Below are 22,124 nucleotides of genomic sequence, written 5' to 3'. Positions count from 1 at the left end.
AAGTTATGAGCACTTAAGTGTTATTTATACACTTTTTTGAGGCCGGATCTCAAATATTTTGATGAAAAAGTTGTCCGGATCTATCATGCGACCCATCGTTGGATAGGTAATCAAAAGACCTTTCCAACAATCCCAAAAGATTGAAGATCTGACAACCCTATCGAAAGTTATTAGTACTTTAATGTTTTTAATACACTTTTTTGCACCCGGATCTCAAATATTTCGATAAAAATAAGTGTTGTTTATACACCTTTTTTTTTTGAGGCTGTGTAGTGTATTCACTTTAAGAATCTAAGGAAGGCCCCAATCACCTAAAGGTAACGTTTTTTAAAGATTTTTTTACACTCAAGCTGTACTAAAACGTCAAAAAAGCCAATTTAAACTCGTTAAAGCTTTCAAGCTGTGTGCGCATTCTCTATATCTGCTTCCATGTCGGTCAGTGTTGATTTAATCAGTGCGTGCGTGTGTGCGAATTAACTCTGTGACAATTAAAGAGATAAACAATTGATATGAATGAAAACGATTTAACTTCTCCCCTCCATGGGGGGGGGCTTCCCTTTCCCAGCAAACCCAACATGTTCAGTTGATACTATACTCAATGGTCGTTAATGTGCTGGAAAATGCGCTTGATGAATACATTGTTTAATCACTTAACTCAACTCTCTCGCAGCGATGATGCAGTTTTGATGGACAGCTGCGAAGGTTTAATTTATATTTATATTTTCAGAGTGTGTGACACGTGCAGAATCTGTGCATTATTGTTTGATGAACAAACATAAAGTTTATTAGGTCAACACAGGCAGGATTGATGGTAAATATTGAGTTATTGCGTTTAAATTGGCAAATAGTGCATAGAGAGCACGATTTTCAACAGGACCAATTACCTGGCGTAAATTTGATGTGGAAAGGGATTTGTGGAATTTCTAGTTTATTTGAGTTATCGAAGTCATGAGCTTTTCAAAATAACTAAACAAAACTAGTATATAAATATTGTTGAATGAAATTTATAAATTAAACGAGTATCCTTTCTAAGGTGCCAACAAGTATTATATTCTTGCAAAATCCATTTTTGCATAAGGGTTTAATAACAGTTTATGTTATCATAACAAAATTTGTTATTGGTCTGATATTGGTTGAAAGCCAAAACAACTTTGGAATAACATTTTTTGTTATGGAAAAATAACTCCAACTGTTATTGGGATGATCGGATTAGTTGTTAAAATAACAAAAAATAATAACAAAGATTTGTTCGAAGAATAACTCAAAATGTTATTAGTCTGTTATTACAATAACAATCGAATAACAAAAAAATCATAACGGCGAATAACAATTCTTGTGATAAATAACATAAAATGTTATTGGCCTAGTATTTTTAAATATCAATAAATGTTATTCCCAAGTTATTTCCGTCTGCTCGGGATAACATTTTTGATATTTGAAAATACTTGGCCAATAACATTTTTTGTTATTTATAACAAGATTTGTTATTCGTCGTTATGATTTTTTTGTTATTGTATTGTTATTGTAATAACAGACTAATAACATTTTGGGTTATTCTTCGAACAAATCTTTGTTATTATTTTTTGTTATTTTAACAACTAATCCGATCATCCCAATAACAGTTGGAGGTATTCTTCCATAACATAAAATGTTATTCCAAAGTTGTTTTGGCTTTCAACCAATATCAGACCAATAACAAATTTTGTTATGATAACATAAACTGTTATTAAACCCTTATGCAAAATTGAATTTTTCAAGAAGATTCCATAACCCTTTCTATAATTTTAACATTATTTGTTATTGAAATGGCTATGAATTTTGTTATTACCGTCTGCCCGGGATGGCATGAATTTTGTTATTACCGTCTGAAAAAAAAATGTTTTCAAAATGTCATCCCAAAATATGTTCCCGAGCAGACGGAAATAACTTGTGATTAACGTTTTTTTGATATTTGAAAATACTAGGCCAATAACATTTTATGTTATTTATGACAGGATTTGTTATTCGTCGTTATGATTTTTTTGTTATTGGATTGTTATTGTAATAACAGACTAATAACATTTTGGGTTATTCTTCGAACAACTAATCCGATCATCCCAATAACAGTTGGAGGTATTCGTCCATAACAAAAAATGTTATTCCAAAGTTGTTTTGGCGTTCAACCAATATCAGACCAATAACAATTTTTTTAATGATAACATAAACTGTTATTGAACTTTTAAGCAAAAAGGATTTTGCAAGAATTTTCCATTACACTTTCTGTTATTTTAACAGTACAGTATTTGTTATTGAAATGGCATGAATTTAGTTATTACCGTCTGTGTGGGTTATTAATTTGAAAATGGTGTATTTTTGCCTTCCTCACCTTACTGAGGAAAGGCTATAAAATCACTCGAAAAACGAAATTCTTAATTTGACCTCCTAGACCGACCTTCATGTATACTTATCGACTCAGAATCACATTCTGAGCAAATGTCTGTGTGTGTGGTGGGATGTCGATCAAAAAAATTTGCACTGGATTATCTCGGCACTGGCTGAACCGATTTGGACCGTATTGGTCTCATTCGATCCGTATTGGGGTCCCATAAGTCGCTATTAAAAATTATAAAGTTTGGTAAAGTACTTCAAAAGTTATGCTAAAAAAACGATTTTAACAAAAGTCCGGAAGGTTGTAAAAAGGGTGGTTTTTGTAAGAAACCCCGTCATGTTATACATTTTTAGAAAGGTATTCGAAAGACCTTTCCAACGAGCTCAATAGATTGCAGATCTGACAACCCTATCAAAAGTTATAAGCACATAAGTGCCCTGAATTATGAAGATCTGACTAACCAATCTGATAATATGAATAATGAATCAAGTTGATAGAACACTGAAATATCCGCCCATTTGTATCTATTTTGGATAGCATTCCCCTCTAAATGTGAGGAAGGCACTAACCACCTAAGGATGGATTAAGTAACGTTTTTTATATAAAAATGTATATTAATTTTCAATTGTTGATTTTTCATTTAATTTAATATTTCGATTTTGATTCCATTTCCAATATGAACAAAAATAAACTTTCGTAAAGATTTCTGATCGTTCTAATAAAAGTTGTATTACATTAGCCCACTTTAGTTATAAGTCCAGAATATTAAAGCTTGTTGATCATTTATCAGAAAATTCAGAAAAAAATATTTCTTGAAAATTCTTTGCTAAAGATACCAAGTTGATAAGAAATTCCGTTATCAAGATACTGATTTTAAACGGCAGCTGTAAAAAATTGTATAGAAACATGAGTGGACGCAAATGGTTATTCTAGTTGAGAAAGCCCTCACTAGGATAAAGTCAAAAAAATAAAATAATCAAAAAGGACACGTTTGAGGCCTCTTTTTATTATTGGTCCTTGATAAAATTCAAAAAAATAATTCTGAAAACCGTTTGTTTTAAAATAAATCTACCTACCTACCTACCGAAATAACACATTTGAGCAATACTATATAGCCTAATATTCACATTATATAATTTGCAATATCCTCGATAACTGTTTTTGCACATTGACCATCCCCACCGCATCCCGTCTAAATCTTCACAAATTATACGATTTTGAATAATCCTTCCTTATCCGGCACCCCCATCTGGCCAGCGTTCTTAAGAAGCAACCAGAACGGATGCTGCACCTGCCACACTCTCGCAAACCGGTGCGGCAAGTCAAAATGGGCCAAACTTTTCCCATGCTTTTCCGACCAAGTGCAACAACTTTTGAAGTCCATCCAGGTCTCAGGAAATCTCTCTGTGCCTACAGGTTAGTGTAAATAAATATTTCGGCTTATCCCACGGGGGAAAATGATTAAATTATGTTTGCACAGGTGTGCAGGTTCTCCTTTTCCGGATGAGGTGATGGTCTGGAAGGAAAAGGATTTCGTGGTGACCTTTTTTCTTCAGGGAGAGCGGGCATGACAATTATGGCCGGTTGAGGATGATCCGGGTAAATGGTGAGCAAACCGGTGAAGTTTTGAATAATCTGACGGTGATGGAAGGCTTTCGAATCTCAGATAAGAACGAAAAAAGTGACATGGTCTCGTTTCTCATGACTTAAAGTTTTTTTTTTACAGTAGGATGATGTCTTTCAATGAAAACAAAATAATCAAAATTGAATGTTATTTTAATGGAAGAAATACATAATTTAAATAAATATTCACGAAAAAACTCGCCAACCATCACTTCTTCTTCAACCCATCAATGTTCAGCAAATCCGAGTAGGAAGCAGATGCCGGAGGTGGCGCGGACACGGCATCCGTCGAGTGTCGCTTCTGCGTGCCCTTGTGACGTTTTCCGCCGTGGCCGTTGCCCTTTTTCGAGGAATAGCTGGACCCTCCGCCGTATCGCCGATCATCGAGCCGGTCATCGTCTTCGCCGCTCAGATGAAAGTGATGCTGGTGGTGGTCATTCTTCTGCAGGAACGACGACAGCGAGCTCGAGTACGGCGGGGGCAGGTTCTCCTTGGTGGCACCCGAGGACAGCACGATGACCTTTTGGTTGGAACCGAAAAGCTTCTCAGAATTATTATGACGGTCTTCCGGCAGGGAGCGCGATGCGGGCTTAATCGAAAATTTCAACCGGCTTAAGGACTCTAGGAAACCTCCCTGGAAGTGGAGAATTGATTCGCGGGAAAAAGTTATCGTTTTGATTAATTTTAATGTTTATTCGCTAGCTGTCCTAAACCGGTTGAAGTTTTCGATTTTATCAAGAATGAGATATTTGAAAGTCATTTGAAAATTAAACGCAATTTCGTTAATATTTGAAAACCTCATTCTTCATATTTGTTTTTCTATCGGAGGCTGTTCAGCAACCCTAAGCCCAATCTTCAAAATATTTGAGGCAATTTTAAAGCAAATATCCCGAAATTTAATAAAAATATATATTTGGTCATTGAATAGTCTAGTCTAGTCTACCAAGGTTAAAACTAGTTTATTCCAGCTATGGAGTGTCTTCCTCATTCCCAACTAAAAATGGGTTACAAAAAAGTTATTCAATGTTATATCATGAAACATTCGTGAAATTTTCCGATCTTTTCGAAAAAAATATTTTGAAAATTTTCAAGTCAAGACTAACATTTTAAAAGGGCCAAACTTTGATAATTACGCCCATTTAAAATGCTAGTCCTGATTTAATTTTTCTTTCAAAAAATTTTTTCGAATAGATCGGAAAATTTCACGAATGTTTCATGTTATAACATTCGGATCGGACCATTAGTTGCTAAGATATCGACATTAGAAAATGGTGAGTTGTTTGGGTGAGACCTATAAAACTTCAATTTTCGTGTTTCTTTTTCTTAAAGCGGCTGTATCTCAGCAACCCGAGGTCCAATCTTCAATGTCTCTTAGACAATTTTATGGCAAATTTCTGAACTTTTCAAAAAAAAATATTTTTAGAAATGGTCACTCATGGTCACTATTTTTAAAAATCGAAAAACTGCAAATATTTCGCTAAAATCAAAATTTCGGTGGCTATATCTTGAAAACGGAGCGCTTTATCAAAAAATCTGTTAAGTAGTTTTCGTTTGCAAATTCAATTTTGCATCAAAAAATAACTTCAAATTTATTTTAGCATGAAATTTCGATTTTTTCCAAAAATCACTATTTTTCAAAAAATCATTACTCGGCGGCAGATTTTTTGACCATGTTTCTCTATGGCTCAAAAGTTGCGGACTTTTGTCCCCTAAAACATATCTAGAGTTTTTTTTGAAAAGGTCCTATAAACAAAATTTTCAATTTTTGCTTTTTGGGTGTTTTTAGAACCGCCTTGAGTCAGGGGTATTCAAAAACACCCAAAAAGCAAAAAGTTAAAACTTTGTTTATAGGACCTAATCAAAAAAAAGTCGAGATATCAACAAATCTCGAAAATCAACAAATACGTATTTAGGGAAATTGAGTTTTTGTGAAAAAAAAGTTGATTAAAAAATCAGATGAAGCAATTTTTTTTTACCGTGTTCCTATTTTTTCTCAATAGTCCTCAACAATACCTACAACTTTGCCGAAGACACCAAATTGATCAGAAAATTCACTCAAAAGTTACAGCTGTTTGAATATTCACATACCATTTTTGTATGGACAGCAGCCAAAATTGTATGGAGACTTGTATGGGTGAACCAATGACACAAAATAGCTTCTTTGATCATAGGGAAGGCCCACACAAAGTTTGAGCCAAATCAAAAAATACAAATAAAATCCATTTCCGGTTTTGGAAGAGAATTGCTCAAGTCTTAAAATTACCGTTCCAACAAAAGTTCGTATTTTGCAAAGTTTTCTCACAGATAACTGAAATCTACACAGAAAAAAAAAATCATGGTAATATTACATCTGGGAAGGGGTACATCTTTTATGTCATAAAAAAGGTGTAATTTTACCTCTGGAAATGTGTAATTTTACCACTTTTCTGATGTAATGTCACTTTTTCAGTCTAAATTGAGGTAAAATTACATCATAAAAGAGGTAATATTCAACCTTCCAAAATTACAGCTTCCAAATTTACATTATTTTTTTCTGTGTAGCTTCGAAAAAGTATATAAATATAACTTAAAAGGTTATCCAGCCATCTACACCATTGAATTCTTCATATAACTCTAAATACAAACTTGGGAGCTGTCCATAAAAAGTGCTTTTTGTTCGAAACCCCGTAACTGGAGAAGTGTTTTTCTGATCGATACACGCAAACGAAATCTTCATATTTTATTTCACTTGTTATTACAAAAACTTGATTATGGCAAACTTTAACTCCCTTAGATTTTTTGTCATTTTTTGATAAGTTTCAGTGGACCAAAAGCTCCAAATTTTGAACTTTATTGCAAGGCGGACTTTCTAACTTCAGCCTAATAATGTTTTTTTAAAGATTTTTTTTGTTTTGATATTTAAAAGTTTCGAATAAACATTTACGGGTATTAAATTGAATTTGCAGTCCAAAAGTACTTTGTTAAATTTTGTAAAGTAAACAGTCCATTTCTGAAAAAAATATTAACTTGAGGCAGGATTGCCAGATATCTAATCTTTTAGATTCATCCAATAATATATAATTTGGTGATTTTTGAGTAAATTGAAACCACTTGTTTAACATCAAAACTATTTTTGATTTTTGATTAAGATGATATTTGTGCATCGATTAATTATGTCCAAATAAGCCATTTACACCATTGAATTCTTCATATAACTCTCCATACAAACTTGGGAGCTGTTAATAAAAAAGTGCTATGCGTTCGAATCCCCGTAACTGGAGAAATGTTCCTCTGATCGATGCACGAAAACGAAATCCACATTTTTTTATTTCACTTTTTATTACAAAACTCTATTTTGACAATCTTTAACTCCCTCGATTTCTTGTAATTTTTTGATAAGTTTTAGTGGACCAAAAGTGCCAACTTTTAAGCTCTATATTGCATGACGGACGTTCTAACTTCGGCCAAATAAAAATTATTTCCCTCGACTTTGACCAAAGTCGAAGGGGGGACAAAAATGTAAAAATTGAATTTGAGCAATTCTGTACGAAATCGGTCTTTTTTCTTAAATTTTAATTTTTGTTTTTTTTTTAATCCAGCTGAAACTTTTTTGGTGCCTTCGGTATGCCCAAAGAAGCCATTGTGCATCATTAGTTTGTCCATATAATTTTCCATACAAATATGGCAGCTTTCCATACAAAAATGATGCATGAAAATTCAAAAATCTGTATCTTTTGAAGGAATTTTTTGATCGATTTGGTGTCTTCGGCGAAGTTGTAGGTATGGATACGGACTACACTGGAAAAAAATGATACACGGTAAAAAAATTTTTCTTTAACTTTTTGTCACTAAAACTTGCCAACTTTTCAGAAATTTCCAGGTTGTGCAAAAAATCTTTGAAAATACTGATTTTTTCAAAAATTCGAAAAATCAAATCTGCAATCAAAAAGTAATTTAGTGAAATTTTGATAAGTTTTCAAGTTATAGCAATTTTTAGGTAACTTTTTTGAAAATAGTCGCAGTTTTTCATTTTTTTAAATTAGTGCACATGTTTGCCCACCTTTGAAAAAAATATTTTTGAAAAGCTGAGAAAATTCTCTATATTTTGCTTTTTTGAACTTTTTGATACGACCCTTAGTTGCTGAGATATTGCCATGCAAAGGTTTAAAAACAGGAAAATTGATGTTTTTAAGTCTCACCCAAACAACACACCATTTTCTAATGTCGACATCTCAGCAACTAATGGTCCGATTTTCAATGTTGAAATATGAAACATTCGTGAAATTTTCCGATCCTATCGAAAAAAATATTATCAATTTTTTTCACCACGACTAACATTTCAAAAGGGCCAAACATTCAATATTACGCCCTTTTGAATGTTAGTCTTGGTTTAAATTTTTTGAAAATATTGAAATATTTGAAAAGTGGGCAAACATGTGCAATTAAAAAAATGAAAAACTGCGACTATTTTCAAAAAAGTCACCTGAAAATGGATTTAACTTGAAAACGGTACACATCATCAAAATTTCACTGAAGTATTTTTTGATTGCAAATTCGATTTTACATCGAAAAATGAAGTTGAAAATATTTAGATTTTAGATATTTAGATTTTTTGAAAAAAATGTATTGATTCAAAAAATCATAACTCGGTCAAAGATTTTTTGCCCATTCTGGAAATTTCTGAAAAGTTGGCATTTGATGTCCTCTAGAACATATCATAAAATAAAAAAAATTAAAAATAGTGTTTTTTTTTGCAAATCAAGTTTTTGTGACAAAAAGTTAAATAAAAAACCACTAAAAAAAATTTTACATAGTGTAATTTTTTTCAATGTAGATCATATTCATACCTACAACTTTGCCGAAAACACCAAATCGATCAAAAAATTCCTTCAAAAGATACAGATTTTTGAATTTTCATATATCAATTTTGTATGGACAGCGGCTAAATTTGTATGGAAAATTATATGGACAAACTAATGATGCAAAATGGCTTCTTTGGGCATACCGAAGGCACCAAAAAAGTTTCAGTCGGATTAAAAAATACAAAAAAAATCGAATAACCGAAATCTGAGAGAACTGCTCATTTACGAGCCACTGTGAAAAAAGTGTTTAAAAATGCATGATACACCTGTCCAGTTGTTTTGCAATCATTAGTTTCCAAAATACCTAAGTATTGTCAAAAAATTATTTTGCTGGCAAAAAAAGTTTTTGCGGTGCTATACATTGGAATTTCATAACAATTCAGAATATTTTTTATCCAGCCCAAACATGCTAAGAATGATTATCAATGCAGAAAAATGCCTTTTAGATTTTTTTCAATTCAATTGACTTTTATTCTCATTAAAATTTTGAAGTTTTTTTTTTTTTAGGGAGCGGCCGTGGCTTACTGGTTACGGTGTTCGCTGTGTAAGCGAATGGTTCTGGGTTCGATTCCCATCTGCTCCCAACGAGAAAGTTAAGAACACATAAATTTGAAACCATGAATATGAACGAAAAATCAAAGTCGCTCGAGGCGGGGTTCGATCCTCCGTCCTTTGGATTGGTAAGCAAAAATGCTAACCACTAGGCCATGACGACTTGGTGAGAGTGGACTGGAATTAGGAATACTGTTACAAAGAGCGAGTTGTGGCGCTATAACCACGGCAAATAGTGTCCAGGGCATTCGTGGAAATACATTGTCCCATCCCAGAGGGTCCCGGAGTACCAAACCTTCTTAGCATGGTGCTCCCAACGAATACAACCAAATCTCGGAGCGTATGGTGTGTCCCCACGCTTCTTCCTCCCCTGTCGATTCAGAATTGTGTTGTTGTTCGAACACTCTGTGCTCAAACTCAACCCAATTACGAGTCATCTCTGCGATACGGCTTTACGCAGTAGGCCTGGCCGGTTTAACGCTTGTGATGTTTCAATGCATTCTAATGCAATGGCGCACTGCAAATGTTAATAAATGACAAGAAGAGTGCTAGGCGTCATCTAACCTAAGGCACTCTCCAGGATCCCTTCGAAAGATTGGCTGCGCTAGGGTCTGATTAGATTAGATTAGATTGAAATTTTGAAGTTTTTTGAAAAAATTTAAAAAATTCCCCCCCCCCCTGATTTTTCGGACCAATTTTAAAGGGGGGGGGGGGGGCAGTCCAAAAGTTCTTTTTTGTGAAATTTTGTCAAGTGCACAGTCCATTTCTGAAAAAATATTTTTAAATTGCTCTACAATTTTCTTTTTGCTAACATTGTTGATCCGAAAATATATTTTCAAGTGCTACTCCATTAGCTTGGACTAAGCATTAATGCAGAGCTAAAATGTTAAAATGTGCTTATATGTGCACGTGCTTATCCATCAACCTTGTTTCCAACCAACGATTCTTGGAAACTATTGATACAATTTCCAACGTCAAAAAATTAAACCTCTGTGAAAATTGTCATATTTTTGTAAATAGAGAATTTAATAATCAAATCACGTCAAACATTTCATAAGGGCTTAGATGAATTATGTCGCTTTTTTAAATGTTAGTTGTGATTTCTACAATTCGTTATCAGGATCTGCCATAAAATAAAAATCAAGAAAATAGCGTTTACAATATACATAATTCCAACCTAAAACGATAGTGTAATGATAACGTTTTAATCATTATGAAAATGGTAGTCCTGTTGTAATGTCACAAAGATTATGAATAATTATCCCAGTATATTTCACTTTTTCTAGTCTAAACGGTACACACCAAGTAGAGCTTTTGCACCAAGATTTTTGCTACAGACATTTTAGTACCATCAAAACTACGGGAACAATCGATATGGTTTTTTAATCAGTTGGTTTATTATTAAAATCATATTGTTGCAGGATTGGGTCCGCAAGTTTGACTATTTTGGAATTAAAAGACAACAACTTCCTTGTTTGCTGTGCATCCTTAAAACGCTTCATTTCTATTTATGCTATGAGTACCTCATTTTTATCAAAATGTCCGCTCTCAAGGTAAATATTTTTAAACAATTTGAGAGCATACTTGTATTGTTACACAGGAAAACATATTTCAATTTTGGAAGGTCGAAAACTGTATGGTTGAGTTTTACCTCCTTTTCGATGTAATTTTAGATAAACAAATTTGCAAAATGTGCAATTACACGTCAAAACATGTAAATATACCGTGGCCCTCGATCTCACTAGGTTTTTTGGCCAAATTTTCCCTAGTTTTTGTTTAATTGCATTTGAAGAACCTTCTGTTACCAAGCGGTTAATGAAAAGGAAATAGTTGCAAGGAACACCAAATCTCTATGAACCAGCCATTCACACAAGTTGTACAATTGTTATTTCGGTAAATAAAATGAATTGAATTGAAAATACCGTGGCCCTAAGGTTATGGGTTTCGCCTTTATATCGGAAAGGGGTGCGGGACATTTCGCCGAATGTCGTTTCGCCGAATGGACATTTCGCCGAAGGTCGTTTCGCCGAATGGACATTTCGCCGAATGGACATTTCGCCGAATTTAAAAAAAGAGAAAACGAAAAAGGAAAAAATAAAAAGAAAAGGATAAAAAAAAGTACTAAAAAAGGGTTTGAGAATACTTCTGTGAGTTTTTGCATTCTTTCAAACATGAATCGTTCTTTGTTTTAGCTTTTGGTAATTTTTTTGTTTTTATTTTTTTGTTTACCTTTAATTTTAAATCTTTTTTTTTCAAATTCGGCGAAATGTCCATTCGGCGAAACGACATTCGGCGAAACGTACCAGATTCCTGGGAATCCTCATGGCTTAAGACTTAAGCTTGAGTTCGATTCTTGTACCGGTATGATGAAAATTGAACTTAGAGATTTGAACCGGCTACTTTTGGACTGTTGTCCAAACGACGACAGTCTGGAACACCGAGGATTCGATCACAAGTTCTGCCATTTCTTTTGGTTTCGAGATATTGCGCGTATTCCCGAGAAAGACACGCGGCAAACCAGCCTCGGAACGACGCGCCGCACTTTCGGCAAATGCGCGCTGTCAAATCCCATACTGCACGTTTTGTTTTTGTTGATCTTCTTCTTCGAATCGCCTGGCATTGTTGGCAGGTATGTTTTTAATTGCACCAAAAGTGCAGAAAATCGCTGGCAACAATGTCTACGGCACATTCTGAAATGCCGCGCGGCGTGTACCTTTGAAAGAAATGGACAATATTTGTCATGGTTTACCACGTTCACACTGTTTTTGTAGATGTTCTATAATTAGAGTGTTCCTGGTTACTAAGATCTTCACATGCTACACATTTTTCATGCTCTTCCACTGTTTCTTTTTTTTCCCCCACCACTTTTACTCACCGTGGGTGTTCCCGTGGTCGAGTAATCCCGAATATAGTTCTGCAGCACACTCAGAAAGAACAGAAACCCAATAAAGGTCAACACCGCAACGGAAGCGCCCTTGAAACGGGCATGGCCAAACCTTCCGAACGGCATATGAAACGGTGGCGGCGGCGGCGGTGGTGGAGGAGGAGGCGGAGGCACTATTGGGCCATGTGGCCCCGGAAACGGTCCCAGGTGTCCACCGAACGCTGGACCACTCTCTCCGTGCCACGTGTACGGTCCGTCGTCTTCGTACACCTCGGGGCCGGATCCGGGCCCGTACACCGGATACCGAACGAACGGCTCGTGGTGCACTCGATGGGTCAGCGTGGCCATCGACGAAGAAGCTGCCGCCGCCGGTATTGGTGGTCCGGAAGTGCTGCTAGTGGTGCCGGGATTGCCCATGGCCGCGAACCGTTGCAGAAGATGTTCGGCCATTCCGTACGAAGGTTCCCCGCGAACTAACCGGTGAAACACCGTAACAGAAACATTTTACTTTGCCGTCAAATGACTAGTGGCGACGGCGATGTCAAGGTTCAGCGCCGTCCGGTTCCGAAAGGGAGAGGGAACCACTTTGCGGGTTGTCGTGGGTGACATTTCGTCACATTAGGGAGACGCACGCCAAACGGTTCAGTGCAAAGTTGGACGCAGCAGGCGTGAAATTGACGAAATTATCTCAGCAGGCCCAGATTGCAGCGCGCTGAACTGTTTGAAGAACAACAAGACGATGAATGACATTTAACGACCCGTTAGAAAGTGCATCTTTTTTTCCATCTTAGGCCCTTTTGTTTCGAACACTGTAGCATTGTGAGCACTTTTTGTTTTGTTATTGTCTTTTTGTATAATCAAAATTGTTTTAAACTTTTATTTTTAAACGACTCCCAACCGGAAACAGCAAAAAACTCAAAATAATTGATATTCCGACAAATTGATAAAACACATGACATGCGAAACCCTTTTGGGAAATTCTTGGAAAACCTCGGAACAATTTGCATTGTAAATGACACGTGAGTGGGTGGTTTCAGCTCAGAGGTTTCTTCGTGGATGGCATCACGGTTCATTTTTAATTCATGGGTTCATCGTGCAAATTATATGGATTAATCTTTTTTCATTCATTATCTCTTTTTGAGGGCGTCGTGGGACAACGTGGCGTTAACCCTCTACAACCAAACCCCGCCTTTAGACGGGCTTTGATCTAAAAAATCGCCAAAAATCAATTTTCCAACCGATTTTTGATCTTTAAAAAGCATTGGAAAGAAGAACTCTTAAAATTTTAGAAAATTTTAGAGTTGGAAGTTTAACTTGTTTTATGTGACTTTGCCAATGTTTTTAAAAATGTAATTTTTTTAGGGGTCAACTTTTGCTGTTTTTTTACTAACATTTCCTATATTTTAAGTAGAAAGAAGTATGCAGTAATTTTTGTAGTGTCCCAGACTATGCCTCTACGCATTTTTTTTGCAATTTAAATGATGATGGTGCCATTCTATAGCAGAAAATGTGAAAAACATGCAAAAAATTGAAAAAGTTACTCTAAAAACGTGAAAAAATTAGATAAGCAAAATGTAATAATATTAGGTGGTAGAATAGGCCAAATACTACCAAAAACAAACAAAGACTAAACAAGATAAATGCAAATTAAAATACTAAAAATAAAACAAGAAAAACATAAAACAAGAGAAGTAAAGTTTTTCGTAGAACAAAAGTTGCTCAAAATGACCTCCTGAACACGGGAAAAATAAATATTTTCGAAAAAAAATTTGGGCAGTAGAGGGTTAATGACAAAATTCGGAGGCGCCAGCGTAATAAACGGCATCGATTTCCATAGGGAGTATGATAAATCATGCTGATTTTTTGACTGAAGTAAATAATTTACAGTAAAATTACAGTAAACAGATAATTTGCTTTATATTCGTCATAATTGCTGATCAGTGCCGATAGTTTATTGATTTCAGATAGAACAGACACAGAACAATAAAAACAGTGCATTGTTTGCGTTACGTAATGCACTTTTCGTGGCCGGATATCAAATATTTGTCCAAATTACTTGACGATCTTCAAGTTGTGAGTCCAAATGCTGACCAGTGACTCTACTGCAGCAGGTTTATACATTTTCCAACTGGACTGATCCAACGACGTTACCTCTGAGCCGGGGCAAACATTTACATTGAAGGTCCAAAAAGTTAAATAAAAATCTTCAAACACATTGAAAGGTTGAGCATTGATATCTTCATTTTGCTCGTTTATCTATTGAGACTATTTCTCAGCAACCTTTATAGAATCTTTTATCTATTTACACCAAATTAAACAAAAGTAATTCTTCGGGACTTTAGAGCACACCATCTTTTTTGCTTTCAGGAAAAAAAATTTAACCTGAGTCTTTTTCGAGTCCCAACAAGCTACATTTTCGTGGATAGCTGAAAAAACGGTGCAGTAAAATCAACAGAGGGAATGTCCCTCTGTTGGCATCTTCCAGAACTAAGGGCGAAAAGCTTGAATGGTTGAACCCGGCGAAGAGCTTTTTCTTTGAATTATGGGAGCAGTAAGCTTCGGGACTGTGCTCTAGTGGGAACTTTCATGCTATAATATTAGATTGGTTTGAAATGCTAGGGGGGTTTCGCGCATCTATTGAAATTTTAGGAATGAATGGTTCTTAAAAAGTGATGTTTGAAATTAAATGACAATAACTTTTTGTCCTCAACCACAACACAACTTTTGTCCTCAACCACAACACAATTTCAAATGCACACTAGGGTGACAATAAAAAACCTCATGGATACCCCCTTATTTGATTCTTTTGGCAAAAATAAATAACTGTGAAAAGTTGAGCGGAATCTTTTAAGGTTTAAGGGTCGCAATAGAACGTTAAAGTTGATTAAATAAATCTTTTCATATAAAAACGTCTTCTTTAAATCGCTAATAACTCGTCAGGGTTAACTCGGATCGTTTTGCGGTCTTTAACTAAGTTGTTTGTCATAAAATTTTACATAAGATCACACTTGACAGTGATCCGACACATTTAACGCCACCTTTTGGGGTGAATTTTTTAATTTTTGCTTTTCCCATAATTTTTTGCGAGTTTTCCTATACGATAAAAACGATAGATTCAAAGATAAAAAGCGAACCTTAATCCTTAAACGATTTCGCTCAAAATTGGCACCATGACTTATTTTAAGGACTGAACAAATATCTGTGCGTGTGTATGTCTGTAAGTCCGTACACCGAAAAATACGCACGCGATTATCTCCGGACTGGCTGAACCGATTTGGACCGTGTTGGTCTCATTCGATCCGTCTTGGGGTCCCACAAGACCCTAGTTAATATTATGAAGTTTAGAAAAGTACTTCAAAAGTTATGCTAAAAAAACGATTTTAGCTAAACTTCGGAAGATTGTAAAAAGGGTGGTTTTTGTAAGAAACCTCGTCATGCAATATATTGTTAGAAAGGGACTTGAAAGACCTTTCCAACGCCTTCAAAAAATTGAAGATCTGACAACCCTATCAAAAGTTATAAGTACTTAACTGCCCATGATCGCATAAATGTCCCATATGCATTTTCATCACTTTTGAGTTATTGATGCAGTTTGGTTCAAAATCGTGTGCTCTTTCAAAAGAGCCTATAACATCCAGTACTTTGTTCTAGAAATCAGGAGGAAATCCAGTTTTTTCGTGAAAACTTAACACGTAGCCTTATGTGTGGGACAAACTTCAAATGCGTTTTTCTCAGCTTGCTGTTTTTGCATATGGGACATTTATGTGAACATGGGCAGTTAAGTGTTATTTATACACTTTTTTGAGGCCGGATCTCCAATATTTTGATGAAAAAGTTGTCCGGATCTATCTTGCGACCCATCGTTGGATAGGTAATCAAAAGACCTTTCCAACAAGCCCAAAAGATTGAAAATCTGACAACCCTATCAAAAGTTATAAGTACTTTAGTGTTTTTAATACATTTTTTGTGGCCGGATCTCAGATATTTTGATAAAAAATAAATGTAATTTATGCACTTTTTTGAAGCTGTGTAGAGTATTCACTTTATGAATGCGAGGAAGGCACCAAACACCTAAAGGTGGATTAAGTAACGTTTTGACATAGGACTATGTCTCTACTTACAATATTGGGGGGCCAGTTTAGAAATTCGATCCAAACCGTCACAAGCGTGCGAAAAAAATTGACATATTTCAAACGCTTATATCTTTTCCCCCAATCGATTAATCCAGAAGATTCAATCACCAGTCGAAAGGGGAAGACTTAAGCTATCGTTTTTTTACATAATAACTTTGACTAAACATAGTTAAAGCGCTTAAAACATGCAATCAAAATGAGTAATTTTTCAGTTCAAATCGGGCAGATGACCAATCAGAGCGGGCGTATGCATTCGAGGCCACACCCCTTTTGTGCCGTTCTCCGGCTGTGTCGCTATATAAGCAGAAAATTTCGCAAATGCAAATCACTTTGGAACAAGCACTCGAACCCGGTCGGAAATGGCGGGCACAATTCTGGCGTTCGTCTGGGGGCTTGCGCCAGCCATCTGGCAGAATTTCCCCCAGATTTACCCCAGATTTCTGCCATGTTTTCTGGCGAATATGACACAAACCGGTCGTGCACGGTTCAACCGATTGAACCGGTTGATTTTTGTGCCAGACAGCTGGCAGAACTTTCGCCCGATTTTCGCCAGATTCATCTGGCGTTACGCAAAACTTGTCTAGGATAAGTGTGCCAAGTGTGTCTGAACTGCACGACAAACGTCCGCCAGCGCCAGACACTCAAATTTACCAGATTATTTTCCGAGTGGGAACCGGGTACATCGAGCCAGCGCGGAGCAGCAGCAGCAGCAGCCAATAGAAGAAGAGGACCAGCAACCAGAAGGAAGAACCCCAGCAGCAGAAGGAGGAAATTCTTACAAAGGCGCACCAAGCGGACCGGTGGAAGTCACCATGATGTGGCGGTTCTCATGAAACATAGCCATTTCGACAGTGGTGGCCACAACCTGGAGTGGTCGGTGATCTCCAAGCAGGTTCTCCCGGGGCCCGGGGGGACTTTTAAAGAATCATACGAGTTGTGGCAATATGGGTATCAAAATTCATGGTTTTTGAAAATGGCCATTTCGACAGTAGTGGCCACAACCTGGAGTGGCCGGTGATCTCCAAGCAGGTTCCCCTTGGGTCCGGAGGGCCTTCTACAGAAGCATACGAGTTTTGCCAATATGGGTATCAAAATTCATGGTTTTTGATACTGAACATGAAAATGGCAATTTCGACAGTAGTGGCCACAACCTGGAGTAGCCGGTGCCCTCATGGAAGGTTCACCTTGGGGAACATTTATGACAATTTTGCCGACAAATCTATGAAACAAAATAAAATAATCTTATTCTAAATTTCACTAGCAATCCAAAAACATCAACAATCTCATTAAAATTGTTTGGTCCTATGTCTTTCGGCTATGTCTCTGACATACCATCTTGAACTTTTTTTTATATAATGTTTCTTGATTTCGTTATGTTGTTCACTTGTTTATAAATGTGACATTTTCCATAAATTAGGTGATGGAAAGCGTAGGACAGGGGTGCCCAACCTTTTGGCACTGAGGGCCAATTCTGGATATCTGGATATTTTGAAGCACTGGCGGCCCGGAAATAAAGTTTGATAAAAGTTGAAATGAAAACAAATGTATTAAATAGTATTGCAACATTTACGTTTTGGTTTTAAAAAGAAACAGGATTTTGATTTAAAAAAGAAATATAAAGGTAACTTTCGAACATGCTTTTTTCATATTTTGAAGTGCTTGAATTTGAATTGTAATTGTTTTTGTCGATTGCCATTAAAACACCTAAATTCAAAATAAAAAAAAAACAAATTTCATCGGAATTTTCAGAAGATTAATTTCCTCAACACAAAAAAATCAATAAGACATGATTGCCGAGATGATTACTGTTGTTTTGCAGTTATGATATTTCATAACTAAGTTTAGATTAAAATCTTTTGTTCGGACCCGTGAATTGGCCTACCTCGAACCGCGCTCACCTGAGTTTTAATCTTTGTTCCGTTCCAAAAAATCTCCTTCCTCCCGATCCCGTTTCCTTCCTTCTTTCTTTTCAGGTTCCACAGGTAAGTATTTTCAGGCGGTTCCAGCAGCGGCAGCAGTAACTTTCTTCCCACAGCAGGCGAAACTACGATGGCGGAAAACTTCTTCTTTTCAGGCAAACGAACTCCAAAACGGCGCACGAGAACGGCGGAATCGACCAGGGTTCGCAGTGGTCAAACGGGTAAGTAACGCAGGTAATTATTTTTCTTCACAGGTAGCACAGAAAACGACGTTTACTTTGTAAAACTACAATTGTATTCTTCCGACCGAGACTTTATTCGCAAAACGATTTTATTCAACTGATATTTGGCCCAGGCAGTGTGAAGAGGAATACACAAAGATGGTGTGACGGTGCGCGTGATCGCGACGATCATCAACACCACTACCACCTGCCGTGTATGTACGCAAATTATAGCAAGAGAATTTATGCTACACGACAGGGTGGCGAGTCATTTTTACTATTCAAACTAAATCTACTTAAAACTAGCATTTCAAAAATTCATTTTTTTTCTGACGTCTTCTTCACCAACTCCGTTGCGCCGTAGGGTTGACGGTTGACGGCGATCTTCCTCCTACGCTGCGCCTTGTGTCGGTTGAGGGTTGAAGGCGTTCGTGAGCTGCACCGCCGAGTCCTTCTCGAACGGCAGCAAACAGATCCGTGCGGATTGCCGCTTGTAGACCGCACCGTTCGGCAAACGCAGCTTAACAACGCGGACGACGCCGTCGGGGCCTGGGTAGACCTCAACGATCCGCGCGAGGGGCCACTCGATTGCCGCCTTGTTATCCTCCTTGAGGACCACCATCTGTCCAGCCTTCAGCAGGGTCGCTTGCGGGAATTTCTGGTTCTGGTTGTGGAGCTGCAAGATGTACTCCCGTCTCCACCGCTTCCAGTGTTGTTGCACCAGCTGTTGCAGTTGCTGGTAGTGTTGCAGCGACGATCCGGCGAGAAAATGCCGGGCGTGAGCACGTCCAGTTCATCCGGGTCCTCCGACAACGGGGTTAGCGGGTGCGAAGTCATGGCCGCTTCGATCTGGGTGAGGACGGTCGCCATGTCCTCGAAGGAAAGTTGTCGTTGACCCAGCACACGGACGAGCGATGTCTTGGCCTACTTCACGGCCGCCTCCCATAGGCCGCCGAAGTTCGGCGGGATGAACTTCCACTCGATCCCACGACGGGACGCTCCGCTGGTGATCTCCGTGATCACCTTGGTGTCTCGAAGCAGCTCGTACAGCTCGCGCAGGTGGTTGCTTGCTCCCTGGAAGTTGAGACCGTTGTCCGAGTGGATCTCGGACGGTAGACCTCGGCGAGAAACAAAACGACGCAGGGCAGCAAGAAACGCAGCGGTGGTCAAGTCCCCCACCAGCTCCAGGTGGACCGCTTTCGTGCTGAAGCACACGAAGACCGCAATGTACGCCTTCTGCGCAGCTGCTCGACGGTGTACGGGCTTCAGGTAGACAGGGCCACAATAGTCTACGCCGGTTACGGTAAATGCGCGAGAGGGGATTGTTCGAGGTTTTGGGAGTTGACCAGGGGGTTGCTTTACAGGGACAAGGTTGGTACGAAAACAGCGCACACAGTTGTGAAAGGTGTAGGTTGCCAATTGTTTGCCGTTCAACGGCCAGAATCCGTGCCGAATCTGAGCGAGTGTCATACGGGGCCAGAGTGGAGCGAGGTTTCGTGGTACGCGACCGCCATTTGTCGCGTGAAAACGTTGCTGCTGGGAAGGATCATGGGGTGTCGGGTAGAGTACGCTTCGCCAGCGAGTCCAAGCCGGCCACCAACGCGTAGAATGCCCTGCTAGTCGAGAAACGGGTTGAGCAGCTTCAGCGACGAGTGAGCCGGAACGAGTCGGTGGTTTGCGAGCGCCTTGATCTCCGCGACGAAGGGTTCTCCAACGGTGAGAAATGGGGTTCTAGGGGGCTGCTTGCGTCGCGGACATCTCCGGACAAACCTCACGCAGTACGCCGTAATCCTTAGCAGCTTCCAGTAACTGCCGTAGCGATCGATGAGCGGGTGAGGTTCTGGGGAAGCAGCCACGATCAGCACGTTCTTCCTCTTCTCCAGCAACTCTTCAGCAGGCTCGTCGACCTCCAAATGCTTCACTCTGCTCCAGTACTCCTCGAAAGACTCCAACCACTTCGGACCGTAGAACCACAGCCGCAATCCAACGAGATCTTTCGGCATGACTCCACGGGAAACGAGATCCGCTGGGTTTTCAGTCCCCTTGACGTGGTTCCAGCGATGCCCTTTCGTCAACTCCTGGATGTGCGAGACTCGGTTCGCAACGAACGTGGGCCACACGTACGACGGTGACCTCAACCACGCCAGCACGACTGTCGAGTCCGACCAGAACCAACTCTCCGTGCCCTCCATCTTGAGGGCTTGCACGACCTTCCGGTACAGCCTTGCTGCCATCAAAGCTGCACACAGCTCCAACCTCGCCAGGGTGACCTTTTTCAACCATGCGGGGCGCGACTTGGCAGCCAACAGCGAAATTTTGACCAGCCCCGACTGGCTGATCGATCGAGCGTAGATGCACGCTCCGTAGGCCGCTTCGGACGCATCCGCGAATACGTGAAACTCGACATGGACCGGATTTTCCATGAAAGCGCACCTGTCGACCGAAATCTTCGACAACTCCGGCAACTGCTGGTAGAACTCGGTCACCTCCCGGCCAAATCCGGTCTCAATGGGTCGTCCCAGCCTTGAGTCGCGACCCACAGCAGCTGCATTCGAATCTTGGCCCACGAAATGACCGGAGCAGTGATCCCAGTTGGATCCCAAAGTTGGGCAATGACCGAATAGACCTTCCGTCTGGTCCATTGCCCATTCACGGACAAACTCGTGACATCGATGCTGAGAACGTCTGGCCCTGGCTACCAGTTTATTCCCAGCGTCTTCACCTGCTCCTGGTCGAAACTGAGCGTGGTCTGCGTACCCAAATCGTCCGCAGCCAGCCCTGCCAACGCCCCTGTGGAGTTTGACACCCACTTGCGCAGCCTAAATCCACCCTTCGGCAACAGCTGCTCCAGCTCCTGCCGCAACAGAAGCGCTTCTTCTTCGGAGTCCGCTCCGCCGATAAAATCGTCCACGTAGAAGTCACGCAACAGTGCTTCCTTCGCACGTCCTGCGCCAACTGCTGCATACAGCGCGTTGCGAGGTATGACGATGGGGCCAACCCAAACGTCACCCGTAGCATCTCGTATTTCCTGACTGGCTCTGACGGCGGAGGCCTCCACAGAATCCGCTGCAAAGGGGTATAGTCCGGATAGACCTTAACCTGCAGATACATCTTCTCGATGTCCGCCGCACCGCCATATTTCGCGATTCGCCGACCATCTTCTCGAAACCCATGCGCTTCGGAAGCCACGACCCGTGACGTCGCGTGAAAACGTGGCCTGAAAATGCTCCTCACAGTCCTGTTCCTCTTGCGACCGCTTCGGTGCCTCCTGCAGCTCCTCAATCGCCCAAAAACGCTCGATCTTCTCCTCCAGGGTCGCATTGACGGAAACGTGACAGCTCGGGACGGGGTTTAGACTCCCCAGATCGGTCTTTCCCGCAGCTATCCAACCGAAGACCGTGTTCACGAACAGTGGAAGACCTTCTCCCGGCCGCTGGATCTGCACCCGGCCACCATTCAGCAGCAGGAACTCGTAGAAGAACTCCAGCCCCAGCAGCAAATCCATTGGAGCCCGCTTGTGGAATCCGGGATCCGCCAACACCATGCCAGAGGGTAAGTTCCACTGGTCGATCGGAATTGTGGC

At 39.4% G+C, this 22,124-nt stretch overlaps 1 protein-coding gene across 2 annotated transcripts; it reads right to left on the bottom strand.

Annotated features, from left to right (window-relative positions):
• Window positions 1–4,044: 4,044 nt before the first annotated feature.
• Window positions 4,045–13,039, bottom strand: LOC120424507 (actin nucleation-promoting factor WASL-like). 2 transcript variants are annotated; one of them, XM_039588659.2, is made up of 2 exons: window positions 12,260–13,039; window positions 4,045–4,532 (listed from the first exon to the last, which is right to left on the bottom strand). In XM_039588659.2, exons 1-2 carry the CDS (start codon window positions 12,716–12,718, stop codon window positions 4,200–4,202), a joined length of 792 nt encoding a protein of 263 aa, XP_039444593.1. In that variant the 5' UTR covers window positions 12,719–13,039; the 3' UTR covers window positions 4,045–4,199. The 2 variants fall into 2 exon arrangements, with proteins under 2 accessions (XP_039444593.1, XP_039444594.1); XM_039588660.2 differs by having other exon boundaries at window positions 4,046–4,511.
• Window positions 13,040–22,124: the final 9,085 nt, after the last annotated feature.

This window comes from Culex pipiens, chromosome 1 (assembly GCF_016801865.2).
Source record: "Culex pipiens pallens isolate TS chromosome 1, TS_CPP_V2, whole genome shotgun sequence".
NCBI lineage: Eukaryota > Metazoa > Arthropoda > Insecta > Diptera > Culicidae > Culex > Culex pipiens.
Note: the sequence above shows the minus strand (reverse complement) of the source record. Positions and strands in the feature narration are given on the sequence as shown.